At 42.0% G+C, this 22,901-nt stretch overlaps 1 protein-coding gene across 2 annotated transcripts in view; it reads left to right on the forward strand.

Moving 5' to 3' along the window:
• PLPPR1 (phospholipid phosphatase related 1) overlaps positions 1-22,901 on the forward strand; it is a 255,530-nt gene that overhangs the window by 216,421 nt on the left and 16,208 nt on the right. For both annotated transcript variants that reach the window (XM_082243197.1, XM_082243198.1), the window contains exons 5-7: positions 13,513-13,763; positions 16,535-16,711; positions 20,229-20,360. In XM_082243197.1, the coding sequence (XP_082099323.1) occupies positions 13,513-13,763; positions 16,535-16,711; positions 20,229-20,360 (560 nt within the window). The remainder of the gene's footprint in view (positions 1-13,512; positions 13,764-16,534; positions 16,712-20,228; positions 20,361-22,901) is intronic.

The following is a 22,901-nucleotide window of genomic DNA, read 5'->3' on the forward strand; positions in this document are numbered from 1 at the left end:
GACAAATGACAAGGATTGGATGAAAGGTTTTTAATTAAAATGAAGTAGTATTTCAGAAGGATAGATTTGTAAAGGGTGAAGTCTTGCAGGGATTGTCCTACCTGAGAACATGGCAACTCCCAAGAGATGAAGCCAGAATCAAGACTCAGTTGAAAGTACCACTCTACAGATGTGGCCAATAACTACATTAGTACCTTGCTATAGTCAAAAGATGGCTACAGTACAGTACTATAGTTCTGGGGGGATGTCCATAGACATCCTTGCAAAACCCTGTCCCCTGCATTCCTCCTGCTGCATGCATTGAGCATACTCTGGGACTGCTGTGTCCTTCTGACACAGCTGATCACAGATTGGGATAATAGAGCCAATCACAGCGACCCTTTACCATGTGATCAGCTGTGTCCAATCACAGCTGATCACATGTAAACAGACTTGCTGCTTATTGGCAGTCCTTTCCTCAAATGCTATGTCTGTGTGAGAAAAGGAGTACCCATAACCAGCAAACCTGTCAGCACACTGCTTACGCTGATAATCAGGACACTGATCGTCAATGTCCTGATTATTAGTGCAGCCTCATCTGTGGTGCCTTATCAATGCTCATCAGTGCAGATTATCAGTGCCCATCAGTTCAGCCTCATTAGTGGCCATCACTTCAGTCTCATCAGTGCAGCCTCATCAGGGCACATCATTTCAGACTTATCAGCGCACATCAGTACAAAAGAAGAAAAATTACTTTTTTCTTTTCATTTTTTTAGGTCTTTTTTCATTTGTTGAGCAAAAAAAAAAAAAACTCAATGGTAATTAAAGAAAGAAAGCTCTATCTGTATCAAAAAATGATAAAAATGTAATTTGGGAACAGTGTTGCATGACCACGAAATTGTCATTCAAAGTGTGACAGCACTGAAAGCTGAAAATTGGCCTGTACAGGAAGGGGGTGAAAGTACACAGTATAGAAATTGTTTAAGCACACCCATGCTCAACTAATGGCAACATGTGCTACTGCAACCAATTTCAAATTGCAATATAGTTGTAAGAGGATTTTAAAAAACACTGTTTGCTAAGATATCCAATTTTGGTAGGACCAGGAGACTCTTGGATGCATTGTTCACATAAACCATAGATTTTTTTTTCAACCAAGAGCATATCCAGAGACTGAATACACTGCTATTGGAAAATAACTGGAAGCTGGAGTGTATCCTTTCTAATCTGGGCATTGTGACGTGGCTGCCAGTTATGTATTTCTTTGCCAATGCCCCATTCCAGCCTGTTAAATATTTTATCAGGGCACACAGTTATGTTTTTATACTTATTTACTATTGTTAGAATGTTACTTGGTTTCAGGCCTGGGTATGGTACAGTAATTTAGCTCACTGAGCAAACAGAAAGTAGTTTCTAGCATACCCATCAATTTACCATTTGTTCTACAGGACTAATGTCATCAATAAAACACACTTTTTCTTATAATGAGAGTTTGGTGTGAACTTTTACACAGTAATTGACAGCTGTGTGGAGGTAGCTAACATTATGGCTTGACAGAGTAAAAGTCTTGCAATAAGCAATTCCTTTTAGTGACGTTAATATGGTTGTACGCCCACTAAAAATGACTAGCTTGATTTGATACTGAGTTTAACAGCTGTTCATTTTTGAATCTTGTTACTGTATATTCCTGCTTCAAGCAAAGGCTACTCTATATTTCAATGAGTTTTCAAATTTTAGTGTAGCAAGGTGTGGGGGCTACAGTAGTATGGAGAAAGAGACTGTGAGGGACTTCTGACACCCACACTGGGTATCTCTGCAAGGAATAATAGCTGGGAATTGCACCCACGAACTAGACAACACTAGCTTAGGTGCAAACAGGAACAGCCTTTATTGAAAATTTGCACAGAATTTATAGCACACAAAATCAGATAAGAGCTTGATCACATTATTCTAAACAAGGCCCACCCCTGACAGCCCGGCACCTACATAGGAGTACATGGAACAGGGACACCCCTACAGTTTACTATCAGTCATTTAGGGGTGATCCAAAGGTAATGACAGCAATCCCGTGGTACTGTTTGATAGCTCCAAGCCCCAAGATGATACAATCCAAAAAGCAATGCCAGGGGCCAAATCAACAGATGGTATAAGGTACCTGGAAGCAGTCTCTACTGTAGCCAGGTGGGAATTCTACAGCTGTGGCTACTAAACCCCTGTAAGATGGTGTGGTGCAAACACAAGGGAGCAGTCCTTCAAAAAAATGAGAATATAACAAATAACACAAAACACCAAACCCTCTAGGGGACTCTAGGTGGGACTTTATAGGGCATAGAAGTGAAAAAAATATGTATAGAAATATAGTAAATTTAATTACATATGAAATACACATATTAAAAACAAGCAGATGCGGCTGTACATTACACAATGATTACACCATCAAAGAGGGAAACCACAAGCATTCTGACTGTAAATGCATCAAAGGAATGGCAGGAGCAATACCCCATGCAGTTCAAAATGTGTTCTAGATATTTTCTTCTTCAGGGGTAAGTGGTTGGTAAATTTTATATCTATAATAAAGGATATACATTAGCCATCATTAAATGGTGGCCCGCGGTCCGAGCACAGACTGAGAAATGCTCCTGCCTAAACCGCCAGACCAAATGTCAACTGTCATTGGTTTGCTGGGACTGCTCTCGCTCACGGCTCTCACTCCCGGCCGGGCCGCGAGTGGGGGTGTGACGTCACATGTGCACCCCACCCCCTGCTGCTCATGGCTCCCACTCCTTGTGAGGTATATCTCGCAGCTTCGGTCCCCTGCAGCTTGCCAATTGTGCTGACTCCTGACCTCAAGGTATGTGGGTCACACTTTTTTCCTAAGGTGATCGCTGATGGGCATATCTTTTTGTGCACACTGATGGGCATATTTTTTTAAGGGGCACATTAATGGGCACATTTTGTTGTGCCCATCAGATTGCCCTTTAATATAAAATGTGCCCATCAGTGTGCCCCTCAACATAAAATGTGCCCATCAGAGTGCCCTTTAACATAAATATACCCATCAGAGTGTCCCTTAATGCGTACAATCTTTCATGGCACAGACTTGTGATTCAAACCTCGGCTGGAAACATTTTTTAGTTACCGGACCTCCTTGAATTTTAATTCACTACCCCTGATATACATGATTAAAAGTCATGATTAACAAGAAAGTCCAATACAAACAGATGACAACTGACCCTTAAAGGTGTATTAGGTTGCATAGACAGAGCCGCATCTTAATTAAAAACCACACAAAGGAAGACTTGCTGTTTTCTGCTCCACCACAGCACAAAAAAGGGGGGGAGACACAAAGATGACGACAAGGCCAGCATTCCTCTGTCCATAAGGGGTGCAGGAGATGAAACGCCCAGAGTATACACCAAAAGCCCCAAAAGTATGGTCTCACTCTAGTTATAAAAGGAGTCATTGTTTAGGCTGACTTACTTCTTTTATTATAAGGTATAGACTGTGCTGGGAGACAGGTCTGGAAAATACTGTTGCTCTATACAGGTTCCACAAAGGTCTAAGAGTCCTATAAAAAGTCTATAAAAGTCTATAAAAAGTCTATAACAAGTATATAATAGTATAAATTCCAAAAGCATCCCTGTTGCAATTAACCAGCTTATAAGAGCTCCATCACATATCAATCCTTTTGTTGGTAGGGTAAAACATCAATCTGCTGCACAGATGCAGAAGCATGGACTGCTCATGGGGCATCCATGCTTATATAGGGGTGTCAAGGGAGTGGACGGACCAATCCACTTGAAAGGGGCAGGGTTGTCTCCTGGGTGTGAACTGATCTGGGGGCACACCCCAAACAGCATCCCCCGAATCACTGCCCCAGAGACCGACATCACCGGTCAGAACACCGGGAATGGCAAAGGGGCGAGAGGCCACCTTGCCCCTGGGGCACCATGACATCACTGATCCCGCCCCATGTCATGCTGGAAGACCGCCCCTGACAACGTCCCACATCAAGAGTTCACGGACGCAGCACAGGTGCCATAATAACCGGGAGGCATCCCGGAAACTGGACCATAGAGTGGCCGCCAGCAGCGGGCAGAACGGCCCACATGGTGTGGCCTGGGCGTGCTGGTGTTCTGACTAAAACTCCAACTTGCCAAAATCTTCAACCAAGTCACTTTCAATGATTCTACAGTAGGAATAATTGGATATTTGGATGAGTTGCTGTTTTCACAGACCACCGGCAGCTTGTACACTATGGTACACGACCAATGTAACATCTCTTTTAACAGAGCACTGGGTAAAGAGGAACAAAGTTGTGGCCGCCTTGGAGGCAGCCATGCTGTTGGTAAGTAGCGCCCATTACTAACAATGTCCAGTCATTATAGCGTGTATTGGAGTGTACCGGCTTCAGGTGGTCTGTAAAAATAGCAACTCGTCCAAATCTCCAAATATTCCTGCTGTAGAGTCACCGGAAGTGACGTGGTTGGAGATTTTGGCAAGTTGGAGTTTTCAGCAGAACACTCCGTGAAAAAACCATACCCGTGAGAAAACCATACCCTCGTCACTTCCGGTGCAGCTACGGAGGGTATGGATTTCTCACGCTAGTTACACTTGCCACCGTTACATTAAAACTGCTCCTCTGCACTATGAGTCATCTCCGCTCCTCTCCCTGTCACTTCCCTCATCTCGCCTAATAAATATAAAAGCGGATCACGGAGCCGAGATTGGCGTCATTTACATCTCATACACCTGCCGCCGCTTTTATATTTATTAGGGGAGATCAGGGAAGTGACAGCGATAGGAGAGGAGATGTTTGATGTTGCAGCCGAACTGTTTTAATGATACCGCCACAAGTATAACATTTCACACAGTGCCGTGATTATTTCCTACCCTCTGAGCATGCGCACTTGTGAACTTCTTTGCTGTTCAATTACGTCTCCGGGGCTCTGAGCATGCGCACTACTGCGCTGCTCAGCTGTTTCACACAGGAAGTGACGAGGGTATGGTTTCTTCACGGGGTATGTTTTTTTAACGTTACACCGGAACTCACACCCTCTAGTGGGCAAAGTGGAAAAAGAAAACAGCAATTACAAAAAAGCACAGAAATCATCAGATATATTGAAAAATGAACAATTGTATATGTATAAATATCACATTGCTCAAAATAGATAGTTTGCAAACATCTAGAAAAAGTACCATTCTACAGAACAACAAAGCCTATTATGTAAATAGGCAATAACCACATAAATCCACAAAACCTCAGTATTAATAGGAAATATATATGATTGACAAGGAGTTGAGCAAGAATAAGGAGGGTTCAGAGAGAGTTCAAGAAAAGTTATTAGTTATAACAAATAACAGGTGAATGTGGACAGAAAAGGACCCTGTAGCCAGTTTCTGGGACAACCCTCTTGGGGAAAAGGTTCCTTGTAACCCCAAGAGGGGGGGGGGGTCTCCTTAGCCCTGGGCTTATAGTCGGTGGGAAGGAGGCTGGCCCCCAGGCACCTCAAGGAGCCTAAGTCACGGTGCTTCCTGTGACATAGACATTGCCTTTTATTTTTCTCTCCCTCTACTGAGATACTGATGCTATGCTGCACCATCCTGCTCTTCCAGTGAAAAGGTGAGAGTTAAAGCCAAGCAACCCCATAATGTTCTATGCAGAGCACTGAGAATACTGAGAGTGGTAGTTTGAGACTGCATCCTTATAATGGAATGAATAGACTTCTTACAACACAGATCCCAATAGGCACTGTACAGTAGAAGGAGAGGAGAGAAGATTTTTATTAGCTGACTGGAAAGTATGGGACTGGGGGTGAGGTTACCTTAGCAGTGCAGCACCGCCCACATCACAACACCTGGACTGCCTCAGCAGGGACTGGAGTGACCACTTACAGTCTGCTTCCCCCCATTGCTTACTGGAGGATTTCAGGGGGAGATCAAGGGGGCTCTCCCTACCTGCATTCCATAGAGTGAGAGGATTATTCGTCCACTGCTGATACTGTTAGCAAGGACTGAGCCATTGAGAGCAGGACACCAAGTGTATCCAATCAATACCGCACCCATACTGCACTCTATACTGCACTTATTCCAAACCTAGACTACACCTATACCAGCCCTATACTGCATTATACTGAACCTTTACTGTATTGGAACCACATCTACCTGACACCTGTGCTGAGACTGTACATATGCTGTACCTATACTGCATGCAGTTTAACTGGGACTGTCGTTAAGTGCAAAGACACTCTTAAAGGGCCCAATTAATAACTGGCAGAAGAACATCTCAAAGGACTGCCCCTACTGTAGCAATTATTTCTGCAAGCTCTCTTTGTTCTCCTCCCCCCTCTGCTACCATCCCGCTTTTCTTTTGAACAGTGCATGGCCAGGCGGTCTAGGACTAGCATCACCACCATAAATGCACTCTGCCAGTATTATTCCAGCACATAAGTAGATTAAACCTTATTACTGCTCACTGCTGCACTCGAGTTGGCCTTGCTAGTGTTTATGCTGATCTGGACACCAAATGTCATCTTATGCCTAGTCCTTACTGTTAATCACTTTGTATGCTAAGTTGTGTTATAACCATTGGTAATTTATTTTATGCTAGTCTAGTTACCAACTATATTGATTTTTCTTTGATATAGCACTACTATTGTGTACTAAGTATTACATTCAGTTATTTCCTGTGATACTGTATTTTTATACACTCAACCTGGTGTGTCAGAGGGGTTGAGGTTCTCAAGAAGGTCAAAGCAAAAAACATACGACTCATTCTATCCATCGGCTCCTAGGGGGGTAGCTGTACGTTGGCATAAGTCACAGAACTGAGCACATGATTTATTCAAAAGCCATTTTGCTATCTACTTTTTAATGTGATTGAACTGTGATATAAAGATGGAGTTATCGCAAAATTTAAACTTTAACTTTTCATGAAAAGTATGATTTAAAAATGTATATTTTTACCATTGGATTTCATTTCAAAGAGCAATTCCTGGCAGCAAGGAAAAACAATCAGTTAATTTTAATGCTGACAAATTCACAAGCTAATACTATCCAAGAAACACTGTAAAGATACTTAAGTTCCCTTAATTTACTTTAGTCTGAGTTTTATAAAATCTAATGTAGCAAGATTTAGAAACTTTTGCAATGCTTCTGGGCCAGACTGCAGCCACTTATTAATTGCTTATTTGAAGCTTATTTGATGTGGAAGCGACTAGTGGTAGTGGAACCTATCATTGTCATCCAAATGTGCAAGGAACTCTAGAGCTGGAACCAGGGCTGTGGGCTTTGGGGCAGGTTTTTTTAAGCAAAAGGATGTGTATCTGAAAGGAATGCTGCTCATCCATGTTAAGTATTCTGGCTTTGAAAGAGAAAAGAGATCAGTACCTTGAGGAAAATAGAGAGAATGTGGTGCTCTAGCAGGGGACTGGCTGTGAGTTTAAGCACCATTCAACATGTCAGAACCGGCTGGGCATTTTCAAGACAAGAGGTGCATACAGGTTACCTAAGGAGCTGGTACTCAATATGGGAAAATTAAGTTTGTTATTTCTTTGAAGAATTTCTATCAAGCATAATATCTGGTGTACACTGGATGAAGAACAAAATCTCACCATGATCTCCAAAAGGAAATTTTAAATAGTGTCCTGTAGTGACATAGGGGCTTTAACGAAACAAGAGAAGTCTAGATTGTCTTAGCATATTATTGCTGTCAGTGTCCTTGTTTCAGATTTTCTCTCACTTCCTGTATGATGAAACAGTTGTAAAAAAGTAAAAGCCTGACGTGGGTTCAAATCCTTTCCCAATCTATCCAAAACTTAAAAAAAATAATAATATTTTGTTTGGATAAACACCTAATGCCTTTTAATCTGGCAACAACATCATTACTAGGGTTTAGTAAATATGGCAGTTTAAAACCACTGAGCGTAAAGTCACTGAGTGTAAATGTAACCAGAGGCATAACTACAACCTTCAGGGCCCGGGTGCAAGAAACCATGAAGGGCCCCCCTGACTCCATCCTAGGGTCCCTTCCCATGTTCTTCAGCGGGCCACCTCCTGCCGTTTTGAGGCCCCCACATGGTGGTGTAACACCAGAGCCAAGACACAAGTGCGACCTTTGAGACCCTGGTAGTTCTGCCACTGACCTTACTATTAATAGGAGGCATTTTGGAGGATGTAAGGGAGCACTCTGGAAGATATAAGGGGGCACTCTGGAGGTACTAAAACCGTACCTTCAGAGTTCCCCCTTATATCCACCTGAGTGCCCCATTGGGATCAGTGGCAGTAGTGGTGCTGGTGGTGGGAGGGGGTGAAATCTGTGGTAGGGGTGGTGAAGGTGGTGGGATCCATGGCGGTGGTGGTGGTGAGGGGGGTGGGATCAGTGGCAGCAGTAGTGGTGAGGGGTTGGGATGAGTAGCAGCAGTGGGGGTGGTGAGGGGGGTGAGATCAGTGGCAGCAGTGGAGTGGTGGTGGTGAGGGGCGGTGGGATCAGTGGCAGTGGTGGTGAGGGGGTGGATCAGTGGCAGTGGTGGTGGGGGTAAGGGGGTGGGATCAGTGGCAGCGGTGGTGGTGGGGGGTGGGATCTATGGCAGTGGAGGTGGTGAGGGGGTGGGATCAGTGGCAGCGGTGGTGGTGAGGGGGGTGGGATCAGTGGGAGTGGTGGTAGTGAGGGGGTGGGATCTGTGGCAGCTGTGGTGGTGAGGGAAGTTGGGTCAGTGGCAGCAGTGGTAGTGGTGAGGGAGGTCGATCAGTGTTGGTGGGGGTAAGCAGGGTGGGATCTGTGGAAGTGGTGGTGGGGAGGGGGGGGTGAGATCTGTGGAAGTGGTGGGGAGGGGGGGAGAGATCTGTGGCAGCAGTGGTGGTGAGGGGAGTGGATCAGTGGCAGTGGTGGTAGGGGTAAGGGGGTCAATCAGTGGCAGTGGTGGTAGTGAGGGGGGTGGGATCTGTGGCAGCAGTGGTGGTGGTGATAAGGGGTGGGATCAGTGGCAGTGGTGAGGGGGGTGGGATCAGTGGTGGTGGTGAGGGGGGTGGGATCTGTGGCAGCGGTGGTAATGAGGGGGGTGGGGATCAGTGGTGGTGGTGAGGGGGGTGAGATAAGTGGCAGCGGTGGTGAAGGGGGTGCGATCTGTGGCAGCTGTGGTGGTGAGGATCAGTGATGGTGGTGGGGGTACCACCGCCCAGCCACTTCTGCCTCTTACCGATCCCCCACCACCACCACAGATCTCATCCGTTTCCCCACCCCATCACTTCTGCGACAGAGGTGATGGGGGCAATAGGGATGAGATCTATGGTGGTGGTGAGGGGGGGGGGGTATTGGTAAGAGGCAGCAGTGGTGGAGGAAGGGATCAGTTGCACTGACATCTTGCAAATAATCACTTACTAAGTCAGTCGCAAGTCAGGGATGCCTCTGGATGCCTGGGGTCGCCTCTCAGAAGACAGAGCTCCCCCCCTTAAATCTATTGGTCGTCAGCTGCACAGCTGACGCCTCCCTTTCAGCCTCTCACTGTCCACCTCCCTACAATGACAGTCCCTGCTCAGCCTCCACTCAGCGGCCAGCAGGCAAGTGCTCCCTCCCCCAGTGGTGGAACAAACGAGGGAGGGAGGGGCCGCGCCGCTCACACTGACAGAGCCAGGAGAGGAACGGGCAGCTCACAGCTGAAGAGCGTAACGAGCGGGCCTTTCACAGCAGAGTGAGAGAAGAACGGGCGGGGAGGCTGGCCCCCTGCACAGTGGAGGAACGCCAGGGCCCAGTCGCTAGTGCAACTGCTGCGACTCTGGTAGTTCCGCCACTGAATGTAACACAAACTTGTGTGACCACAATGTACCTTTAAAAGAGAAGTATGGCCAAAGCTGTTTGGCCATACTTCTGTCGCGGGTCACAGGAGTGCACTTACTTTGCTCTTCTGTGACTCAGAGTCAGCTTATAGCTGTCTGTTGTTTACTCTTGACTGACATCACAGAGCCACTCCAGGCTCTGGAAAGAAGCCAACCATATTGTTGGCATTCACCAAGCTGTCTGATTGACAGCTGGCTCTGGCTCTTGTGGGGAACTGGGAGTCAAATCTGACAGTCCTCTCTCCTGACTGACACTCCATTGAGTGCTGGAAGAGCAGAGAGGAGAGTGGTAACTCAGTCACCACTCCCCACTCTCAGCAGACCAAGAGCGGAGCAGTCATGTGATCACTCAGTTCTTGGTCTTAGAGCCGACTTGAGACAACTGCAGCATCATACTATAAAGGCGAGTATGAAGGTTTGTTTTTTTTTTTTTTGTTTTTTTTTACACCCCAAAACGTCTCCTTTAAATACTAATTTACATAGTACTAATTAAAAATGATTCACAATGGTATTAATTATTTGTATCCTTCTTTGTTTATAATATCCTATTTTTTTATCTTATCTTTCTGTAAGTGTATTCTGTTCCTAACATACAATTCAGTCTACAAGTTATTGGGTTAATTCTATAACATTCAGATATCCTTGAACTTGACTTGTCTGTGACTATATTGATGTCTGGCACACTGCCATATAGCTGAGTTGGTGGGATTCCCTTTGGGCATCAGATATTCTGCATTACCAACAAGCTCAGCTTTTTGCAGCAGACTAATCAAATGCTTGTGCTGCTAGCAATGTTGACTTTGGATATTTAATAAATGTTACAGACTGAAGTTCATTTATTATCTGTATATTTTGCTTGCTGTACTGGAGTGATAATATTTAGTTTAGCTCAAATAATAAGCTAAAAGACATGATATCCATTGTATAGAACACTTATATTGTAGACCTTGCTTGCATATTGTAACAGAGCTGATGTTTTATTTAGCCTCTTTGAATATGTCATCTATGTCTCATTTGATAATACAGTGAGGCACAAAAGTAGACGAGCATAAAATACAGTACTTGCTATCAAAATAACCAACAGAATGATACAGCATCATTTGTGCTTATTCAACATAGTGTAAAATAAATTATCAAATTCAAAATCTGTAAAAAACAGTTCAGTTTTTAACCAAGTGATTCAATTAGAAGATGTAAATCTGCTTGGCTACATTGGATTACAGTGCTTGAAGTTTGGTCTTTGCCATTTTGAATATGCCAGAAAACTTCCCTTTGCATCCTATCAGTGATGGCAAACCTTGGCACCCCAGATGTTTTGGAACTACATTTCCGATGATGCTCATGCACTCTGCATTGAAATTGAGCATCATGGGAAATGTAGTTCCAAAACATCTGGGGTGCCAAGGTTCGCCATCACTCCTATAGCCCATAAAACCCACATTTTACAATTTCAGATAGGAACCTAAGTATGAATCAAAGATATGGGTTCACATGATCTGCCTGGCTGTTAAAGATTACTTTTCGATTCTATTACAAACAACTAAGTCTATTCCAACAAACTGTATATCAGACAATATGCAACAGAGGATACATATCAAAGTGAAAAAAAAAATCCAAAAGGTACACTATTCCCACTGAAGATGTCCAAAAGGGCTGGGTACATAGTCGATGCGTTGTGAGTTGTTTTCCAAACACAGAATGAACACTGCACTGACAGCATACTTCATTTAACCACTTAAGCCCCGGAGGATTTGGCTGCTAAAAGACCAGGCCCTATTTTGCGATTCAGCACTGCGTGACTTTAACGGACAATTGCGCGGTCGTGCGACGCTGTACCCAAATTAAATTGACATCCTTTTTTTCCCACAAACAGAGCTTTCTTTTGGTGGTATTTGATCACCTGTGAGATTTTAATTTTTTGCGCTATAAACAAAAAAAAGAGCAACAATTTTGAAAAAATAACAATATTTTTCACATTTTTTTATATGAAATTCTCAAAAAAAATTAAAAAATCAAATTTTTTTAACATTTTAGGCCAATTTGTTTTCTGCTACATATTTTTGGTAAAAAAATCGCAATAAGCGTATTTTGATTGGTTTGCGCAAAAGTTATTGCGTTTACTAACTACGGGAAAGATTTATGTAATTTTATTGTTTTTTTTTAACTAGTAATGGCGGCAATCTGCGATTTTTTTTTGCAGGACTGCGACATTGCGGCGGACAGATCGGACCCCTGACTGACATTTTTGACACTTTTGGGGGGTACCAGTGACATTACTACAGTAATCAATGCTATAAATATGCACTGTTACTGTAAAAATGATACTGGCAGGGAAGGGGTTAACTTTATTGGTGATCAAGGGGTTACGTGTGTCCCTAGGGGCATGATTCTAACTGTTAGGGGGTGTGGCTAGTGAAGTAATGACAGAGACATACAATCCTACATAGCAGGATCGCATAGCCTCTGTCATTACTTCAGGGAGAATGACAGACGGCTGTGTTTACATCAGCCGTCTGTCTTTCTCCCTCTCCTGAGGGAGATCTCGAGTGACCAGCGGACATCAGAGCCGCCGGTCACACACGCTGGCTAGGCAGGGAACGAGTGGCGGCGGGAGCGCATCACCGGCGGCGCGTGCTCGCCCCCTACAGGTTTGTGGGTGAGCGACGTACCCCTATGTCACTTTGCCCAGGAGAGGCTGACTGCCGCAGTAAATAGTCGTGTGGCAGTCAGCAAGTGGTTAAACCTTTTTTTAACTTATATGAAGCTGCATACTGACAAAGTCTATTATACACATGATATGGTTGGCCTGATAAATTGAAATTCCATCCATCTTTCTCCTCAAAATTTCTAAATAGGAATATGACATGAGAGCGTCCTCTGTTTGCAAAAAAAAATTGATTTAAGAGAAAATCGAAAGTTACATTTGCTAATATCAAATGTCTTTTTTGTCTGAAAATCTTTAATTTTAACAGTAAATTGCAGTAGAACTAGTTAGTCTGTCAAATGTTTACTGATTTCTCTTTTAAATATAAAAAAGAAAAAACTCTATTTTACCATATTTGGATAAGTATACCTACACTGTATATGAAATGGCAGTTTTGGGTCTTTATTTCATTCCCTATTTTAGACATTAAAATTTATTTTACATGCTCTACTCCTTTAGCAAATCACCCCCATTATCTGCGTGGCATCTGTACATTCTTCCCAAGTTATGTCCAAATGCTGTTTTTTCACACTGGGCATCTATGGCATGAAAACTTTTATAGACTGTGGCAAATATAGAACATTTTTACAAACTTCAGTGGAGCAAAAACGGATGTGAATGGCTTATGTTCTCTACAAAAAACTGAGAGATGTTAGCTCCATTTTAATTAGTTATTGCAATAAAGCTTTGTAAATGAAATATTGCAATCTTTTCATATTGATTACTGAGTAATGCTGCAAGTAATCAAAAACAGCTAATAATATTGTTTTGTTAATGAGTAGTTATCCTATTTCTATTTCCTCTCCCTCGCATTCCTGTGTTTATCAGATTGCTTTTTGCATTGAATTATTCATAATAAAAATTATAAAAAAAGGACAGTCATGCAATAAATCCATGTTTTGATTTAATTTTAAATAACTTCATGTTTGCTAGAAGCATTGAAAACGCTTTATTACTAAATGTATCTAATTCTTCCTGTTTCTCCAACATTCCAGGGGTTTTTGCATTCGGATTATTTGCAACGGACATTTTTGTAAATGCTGGTCAAGTAGTAACGGGCAATCTCACTCCATATTTTCTGACTGTCTGTAAACCGAACTATACTGGAATAGACTGTCTTGCTCATCATCAGTTTATGAGCAACGGAAACATCTGTACTGGTGATACAGAAATGATAGACAAGGCCAGGCGGTCATTTCCTTCTAAACATGCTGCTTTAAGTATCTACTCTGCTTTATATACCACGGTAGGTACTCTCTTATCACTCATGAAATTAAAGTACAGCATTTATATAATCACAAGTGCCTAAAGATGTGTGTGTGTGTGTGTGTGTGTGTATATATATATATATATATATATATATATATATATACACACTATATATATATATACTGTATTGTCTATAGGGTTCAATATTGAGTTGCCCAACCTTTTGCATCTTTAACAGCTTCAATTCTTCTGAAAAGGCTGTCCACAAGGTTTAGGAGTGTGTCTATGAGAATGTTTGACCATTCTTTCAAAAGCACATTTGTGAGGTCAGGCTCTGATGTTGGAAAAGAAGGCCTGGCTCGCAGTCTCAGCTCCAATTCATCCCAAATGTGTTCTATTGGGTTGAGGTCAGGACTCTGTGCAGGCCAGTCAAGTTCCTTCCCCCCAAACTCACTCATCCATGTCTTTATAGACCTTGCTTTGTGAACTGGTGTGTAGTCATGTTGGAACAGGAAGGGGCCATCCCCAAACTGTTCCCACAAAGCTGGGAGCATGAAATTGTCCAAAATGTCTTAGTATGCTGAAGCCATAAGAGTTCCCTTCACTGGAACTGAGGGGCCAAGCCCAACCCCTGAAAAACAACCCCAAACCATAATCCCCCCTCCACCAAATGATTTCGACCAGTGCACAAAGCAAGGTCCATAAAGACATGGATGAGTGAGTTTGGAGTGGAGGAACTTGACTGGCCTGCACCCCAATCCAGTAGAACACCTTTGGGATGAGTTAGAGCGGAGACTGTGAGACAGGCCTTCCCGTCCAACATCAGTGCCTGACCTCACATATGTGCTTCTGGAAGAATGGTCAAACATTCCCATAGACACACTCCTAAACCTTTAGGACAGCCTTCCCAGAAGAGTTGAAGGTGTATATTGAACCTTATGGACTAAGACTGGGATGGCATTAAAGTTCATGTGCATGTAAAGGCAGGTGTCCCAATACTTTTGACAATATAGTGTATATATATATATATATATATATATATATTTTTTTTTTAAGTAGTGGTAACATCATCAATGTGGTGCAGTAGATATTCCTTGCAGAAAGCAGAGCTGTGGGAGGGAACCCAATAGACCCAACCTCTGATGGTCAATGTGTTCTGACAGCAGCGACAATTAACAGCAATTAATGAAACTACTCTTTTACTCTGCTCTCTCTTCCTATTAGCAAGGCTCCTTGCTCTGCAGCACAGTAAGTTGGCTCCTTTTTCTTTCCCCCAGTCTAAAGCCTCGTACACACGCGTCGAAAATCGGCAGGGAATTTTCTTCCGACGACCGATCTGCCGATTTTCGGCTTGTTAGTATGATGCTTCCGACAACCGACTCCGACTTTTCGGCCGAAAAAAATCTGGTGTGCAGGCTATAAAATTTTTGTCCGCCGTCAAAACACGGACGATTTTCGTGCAGTCAGTACAGATTTCGACAGGGAAAAATCTTATGAGCAAGACTGGGCATGCTCAGAGAAGAAAAAACACAAAGAAAGCAAACCAACACATGCCATCACTTCTGAAGTAGAATTTTGTCGGGCGAAAAAATTTGTGTGCAGTCTAGGCACATTCCAACCAACAAAACACCACTCTGGACAAAAGACGGACGATTGGTCGGCCGATAATCGTTGCGTGTGTACTAGGCTTAAGCCTTGCTGTACAGTGACTGCAAGAGACACAGCCATGTTTGCTGTACTTACACTCATCTGTACTTACACTTCTTGCATTTCAAAACTTATATATATTAATGTATTAAAGCAGAGCTCCAGGTGAAGCTGAAACATATAGGTGAACAAGAACACCCAAACTCCCAGGTGGACAGCAATAGAGTTCAGAATAATGTCAAACACTGTATCCAACACATATAAGAAACCAAGATCTGACTCAACCCACCAAGTTCCAGCTACAACATAAATACCTTTTTAATAAACTGGGCCTTCAAAAAAAAAAAAAAAAAAGTAACAAAGCAATGCAATGTTAATAATTGTTGTAGGTCACTTGCACCTTTTCCACCAATTATATTTTGCTGTGTTTGACCATTATTTTAAATAAAACATTTTTTTTTTTTTTTTACTGCTCTTTTCTTCCCTGTTGTTGTCTCTGGATAGTGGATAGCACTATAAAATTGTAGGGGTTCTGAACCTTCCCTTCTCTATCCAAAACTAAGCCAAAAAAAAAAGTTTTGGATTGACTCACACTTTAAAAGGAAACATGGCCACTTCCTGAAAATGCTGGTTTATGTCTGTCATGTTGATTCTATAGCTTCAGTACTTTACTGACCTGGAATGATCATGCAGTAAATGAAACCATCCTGAAGTAAGAAATCCTGATCTGCATGAATGTTCCAGGATAGTCCCTAAAAGTATTGAAGCCAGAGATTCCTTTAGTCAACTAGCTTTTTTTAGTATCTCCTAATTAGGGAGAAAAGCCTCCCTACTCAGCCAAGTCTGGACCTTTTATAGATGCTTCTTGCAGATGCAAAGAATTAGAACTACAGCACCTGAAAATCACGCATAGCCAGTTGAATGTATGGCTTCTTTAGGATATGTGTGGATATTACTAATTCAACAATTGGAAAATGTAAATGTTTTGTGAACAATTGCTGCCCTCTAGTGTTTGTTGAGAACAAATAAGTAACATCAGACTGCTAACAAATTTCAGAAGGCGATCAACAATGGCAGTCTTCGTCTTTTCCCCAGTACAAGTGTCCTTTACAAGCCCTAATATATAATTGAAGTGACAATCAATTTGTTTTTGTATTTCAGATGTATATCACAAGCACAATTAAGACAAAAAGCAGCAGACTAGCAAAACCTGTCCTTTGCCTTGGAACTCTGTGTTCTGCCTTCCTCACTGGACTTAACCGTGTATCAGAATACAGGAACCACTGCGTTGATGTTATTGGTGGCTTCATTTTGGGGACAGCTGTGGCTTTGTTTTTGGTAATTATGATTGCAATAATAATATTAGGAGGCAGTTTGATGAACTTAGCATAATGGCTAGGTGGTTTGTTCTTTTCCTTTGCTTTACTGGACCCATGAGATCAGGATAGGTTCCCATATGAGACACTATTCGCAAGGCTTGTGCAGGTTTCCTTTTTAATATGCCAAAAACTAGAAAGTAATTTGTTAGTGTACTTGAATAACAGTGATGAGAAGACTGTAAACTCCAATGGGACAACTAAAATTCCTTTATGTAATCTGTAGAATACTGCCAGACATGTTTGCCCTATATAAATTCGGATATACATCAATAAATTCAAGGGATTGGCCATATTGACAATTAAAAACTCAGCAAACAGAATTAGGGCTGGTTCACACCAGATTCGGTGCAAATTTACAGCGAATTCGCTGAAAATTTGCACCGCTCAAAATTGCAACCTGTTAATGCAAACTGATGGCGAAGTGTATGTTAAGTTAACGACACCCCGCAATCAATTTTCAAAACGCAGCGCGATTTGCAGAATCAGATCGCATGGATGTGATTCTGGTGAGGACAAAAAAGGTCCTGCACGAGTTCGGACCGAATGCGATGTAAATTTATACAGTTTGTTTGGCTGAATTTTCATCGCACAGACATCGCATGTGATTTGCACAGCAATGTGGTGCTAAGCACATGTGATGTCTGCCATAGCACTAGTGTGAACTGGACCTTACAGATAATGCTCCAGGTTATTGTTAATAGCCTTTTTGAAAAATATTTAGTTAGTCAGTTAGTTAGTTATTTTACATTGGCTACAATAAAATCTGCTAACATGCTATCAACTACAGATGAGTAAATGTGTTTAGATTTGGTGATCAATGTGACCTGCAGCCGGCTTCACATTTCAGATTATTTGGCACAGATCACTGGCACTAAGGAAGTTCACTACCATATGTGTAGGTACCCTTACCAGCTTAGTCTCAATTTGATGATGTAGTATGCAGCTCATGGGTGTATCATTCCATCCTAACGTATATACAATATATATATATATACAGGCGGTCCCAGGGTTACAAACATCCGACTTACAAACGGGGGGAGACAAGAGGAAGTAAGAGGAAATATTCCCCGTAGGAAGGGAAATGCACTCCTGTAAGAGTTCTCATGGGAAAAAGGTGTCTCCACTGAAGCTTTATCACCATGTTTCCACAACAACCCAAAATTTTCAAAATCCAGTTGTCATAGGGGCAGAAAGTGAGGTGCAATCTTCTGAACAGGGGTACAGACAGCAAAACAAATGGTACAGGGGTGTTAACCCTTCCCTATGCTATCCAAAAAATGTAAAAATTATTCTTTTGACTGGAGCTACACTTAAGAAAATTTACCTGTTCCGACTTACAAACAAATCGGACTTAAGAACAAACCTACAGTCCCTATTTTGTTTGTAACCTGGGGACCACCTGTATTGGACTTTTTACTTTAACCTCCCTGGCGTTATTCCCGAGTGTGGCTCGGGGTTAACTTTCAGTACCAAAAGCGGTAACCCCAAGCTACACTCGGGATTACCCCAGAATGTTACTCACCTTGCCTGCAATCTCCCGCCGTCCTCCCCACGGTCTTCCCCGGCGTCCTTACACTCTCTCCCCACTCTGTGCATGGCCGATTGCCAACACATGCCTTCCGGTTCCCTAACGGATTACACTGTATCATGTCATTTCACCACAGGATTGCACCTGGTGACTTTTCCAGTGCCCTGTCTGTGCTTTTCCAACTCTTTTTGGACAACATGGTCATTCTCAATTTTTCAGGCACAAAGAACTGGAAAAGCACAGGCAGGGCACTGCAAAAGCCACCAGGTGCAATCCTGTGGTGAAATGGCATGATACAGTGTAATCCGTTAGGATCACAGCTTTGTATCATGTAATTTAGTGTATTTACATTTTTTAAATTGCCGCTGGCTTCACCCCCCCGCGTTGCAACGCTGGCAGGGAAGGGAACTGGAAGACAGGTGCTGGCATCGGCTGGGAGGGTGGCGGGGGAGGACGGCGGGGGATCACAGAGGAAGGTGAGTTTTTAAATATAAAACAACAGATTTCCATGCAAAACAATGTACCGCTTTTAGCACAGAAATCTGGACATAATCAGACCGCCAGGGGGTGTTAAGGGGAAGTCAGATGGCTGCTCACAACAGCTTTTTGAGAAATCACCCAACATTTGAAATCTTTTAGACAATATAAGTAATTTATTAAACACTAAACCCAAGATTATATTTGTGCACTTGCAAAATAACTGTAAACATTAGTGATAAAAAACAAAATAAAACAAATGCAATGGAAACTCAATTGGATCAAACGGACAGTAGCATCTAAAACACCAATCTGAGTAGGATGTATAACAAGCTCCAACCAAACAATAAAAAGTGCACTTTTTAAAATTCATTAAATAGTCTACAAAGAGTCTGTACAAACAGACATAAAAAGGAAGTGTCTAAGAATCTGGGACACATTTACCTTTCTATTTTGCATGTAATTAAAAATTCCCATGGCTTCAGATGTAAAAACCTCTAGAAAAAAAGGTTCATAACCAAGATTATAAAATAGAAAATCTGCGTCTAATTAAACTGGTTACACATTTACCCTTGGCTTTAAATTTATTTTAGAAATGCCCCAATTCCCAGTGGTTATAGTACCTATTTGGTACTATAGAATAATAAACTATTTACTTAAATCTAGAAAAACATTGGTTTAACCAGATGGTGGTGGGGTCAAAAATCTCAAAATAAAAATTTTAAAAGGGAATTAAGATAAATTAAGATAATTTAATTTAATTTAATTTAATTAAGATATTATTTCCACTGGACAGGCACCCAGGTGGCATTTTGCCAGCTTAACAAACTCGTGACATAATTGTAATATACTATTACCTACTATAGCATTTCTCATTTCGTGTACTTTGGAGAATTATAAGAGATAAGATACAGAGGAAAGGTTTTTATCTCCCCTGGGAGATTAATGACTTTGGTTACTTGCATAACATTTCATCATGTAACATTCTGTAAAAACACAAGGGTGATCCCAAGAGATTCCATTGCAGTTTATACTTTACAAGCTAGCGTGTAAGGTAACCAAACAGACAGGGGTGTGAGTATTTGTGGTACTACTGCACATGATTTATTGAAACATGATTGACCACTGCGACTGAGGTAACAAACAGATATAAGATATGCAGCAAGCTATCATACACAACTGCATAAATTAATTGATAGAGTAACTGATTAACCTGCTACTACGTAGTATATCTTGAGAAGTGATTTTCAATTTTAGTTGAACACCTTCAAATCAAACATAGGGTTTCAATGGCTGATTTAGTGGAAATAATAAAAGTAGACCATAAATTAACATCAATATTTACGTATTACTAAAATATGTGTATAACAATTGTGTATTTTTTTTTTTTTTACAATTGTAAACTTTGTATTCTGTATTGGTGCTGTTTTTTTTCCTAAATTCTCATTTGAATGTCTTTATAATCTTATAGGGCGTGTGTGTTGTCCATAACTTTAAGGGAACACATGGAACTCCCTCTAAACCGAAGCCTGAGGACACGAGGGGGATGCCTCTAATGGCTTTCCCCAGAGTGGAAAGTCCTCTGGAGACTTTGAGTGCTCAGGTATTATCCCTTGTTGTCATTTATTAAAATTTACATAAGTCTAAATTTTTACAGCTTTGTGCGTATTCCTGCCATATAGAATATCTTTATCAGTTTTAACCTTTTTAAAGTGACAGCAAAGTACATTTTTAAAACATTAAAAAGGGAGGTCACACACACCTGTTCTGTGCAACAATATTGCAGAGGAACATCACGTTCCTCCACTTCTCGCAGTCCCTGTAGGCTTACCTCCTCCTTAGGTGCCTCCTGTAGCAAGCCGGAGCTAAGAAGCAACCATGCGTGTGCACTACCATTGAGTACAGTGCAGAGCTGCATGCATCCATTGACACACTATGGGGTTTATTTATTAAAGGCAAATCCACTCTGCATTACAAGTACACTTGGAAGTGCAGTCGCTGTAGATCTGAGGGGGAAGATCTGAAATGAGAGGAAGCTCTGCTGATTTCGATCATCCACCTATGTGCAAGCAAAAATGCTGTTTTTTTATTCTTCTTGCATGTCCCCCTTAGATCTACAGCCACTGCACTTCCGAGTGCACAGTGGATTTGCCTTTAGTAAATAACCTCTATAGTGTTTGTAAGACATGCCCTTGGTCTCTCCTCATAGGAGTTTGACTAACAGTAGCAGGAGGCAGGGAAATGACGCTGGAACCAGAGACATCACTGGAGCAGGGGGGTTTGGGTAGGACAGGTAGATATTAGGGCATTTTTTTTACCTTAATGCAGAGAATGCATTAGAGTAAAATATTCTTAGACTGTAGTACTACTTTAAGGTCCATCAACAGTACATTAAGAGCCGGTTCACACTGAGGCGACACGACTTTGGGGGGTGACCTGTGAAGTCGCGTGCACCGCTGTGCACCGCGACTTTGGCACGACTTGCAGGGACTTCACATAATGGAAGTCTATGCAAGTCACTCCGAGGTCGCCCCAAAGTAGTACAGGACCCTTTTTCTAAGTCGGAGCGACTTGTGTCACTCCTATTAGAACGGGTCCTGTACTACTCAATGGACCGCGACCGACCGCGACTTGTCAGGCTGACAAGTCACGGCACTGTGAATGGGCTCTTATATGCTGGTCGAATATGGCCTAAATACAGTTTTTCACTCTCTTCTTCCCCACTGATGATTATTTTCTCAAAGCTTCATGCACTGCTTTGATTATCCTTTAGAGCCCCCAGATATACCTAGCTGGTAAATGTAGCACATGACCTTCTCCCATTTGTCCCAGAATGCAGTACTAGGCTAATCATCAGGCCCAAACACTGTTAAGAAGAGCAAAGGTCATTAGAGCATATCTAAACTCAAATCCAAAATTTAATACATTGCAGCTTAACACTCTTTATTTTTTTTTTTTTTAATTTTGTTTCCTATATTATTATCTGGTGATCCTGCCAGTAACACACTTCCTGTCCTAGACTGACACAACTGGCTCACTGTAATATATCAATTCTGGAGTCACTCTCTGCCACTCTCCTGATTTTGAGTACAAACACCTGCTCCTCTCCTCATTTTTTATTATATGGGGGAAGGAGTTCTGTGGTTCAAAGAAGTTAGCTATGAAAACTGATAACGTAGTCTGAAATATTCTGGCAGAATCAGGTATTTTTGGTATGTAAATGTACTACCATTTGCTATAAACTGGTAAGCTGTAATATATTATATTTTTGTTCTTCAGTTTAGATATTCTTAAACTCTGTCTAAGATCTAATACATGGGTAGACTCTGACTCTATAAAAATGGTAACAAACTGTTTAATTTAAGGTCCCCGACAAGGACACAAAGCCACAACTTTAGGGTGGAGGAAAGGAGATATAATCTGACATTTTGTAGGGGGTTCCTTACAGTAAGAATGTGGAACTCACTGGCATCAATTGGGAGCGTGGATGCCTTCTTATATGGGCCTAATATACAGGAGTAAGCATATTCTAGGAAACTCAAATTGATGTGCACATGTATACACACACATGCGCACATTGGAGTTCATGGTCTTGAGTCTTTTTCCACCCATATCTACTTTGTAACTATGATGTCATAGGTGAGCAGGGTGCAAGTGGAGAATGGGAAAGGTAAATATCAGTTAGCAGAAGTGGTGACTTAGCAAGAGAAGCTGACAATTTGCCATGAATTAGCAAAATGACAGATTCTCTTTAAGGCACCAAGATGTACAGTAAAGCTAGTCCAGTGAAAACTCGTCTTCTGTAAATGTGCCTGCGCAATAGTGAGGACATGCAGTTATGCACATGAGAGCACATCTTTGTCACTAGCATATCAACTTTCAACTATTATTTATTTCAGGTACTTATATAGCGCTGTCAATTTACGCAGCGCTTTACATATACATTGCACATTCACATCAGTCCCTGCCCTCAAGGAGCTTACAATCTAAGGTCCCTAACTCACATTCATACATATAGGGCCAATTTTATACAGGATCCAATTAACCTACCAGCATGTCTTTGGAGTGTGCAAGGAAACCAGAGTACCTGGAGGAAACCCATGCAGGCACAAGGAGAACATGCAAACTCCAGGCAGGTAGTGTC

The sequence above is a fragment of the Pelophylax lessonae genome (genome assembly GCF_965119305.1).
Source record: "Pelophylax lessonae genome assembly, chromosome: 1".
NCBI classification, from domain to species: domain Eukaryota; kingdom Metazoa; phylum Chordata; class Amphibia; order Anura; family Ranidae; genus Pelophylax; species Pelophylax lessonae.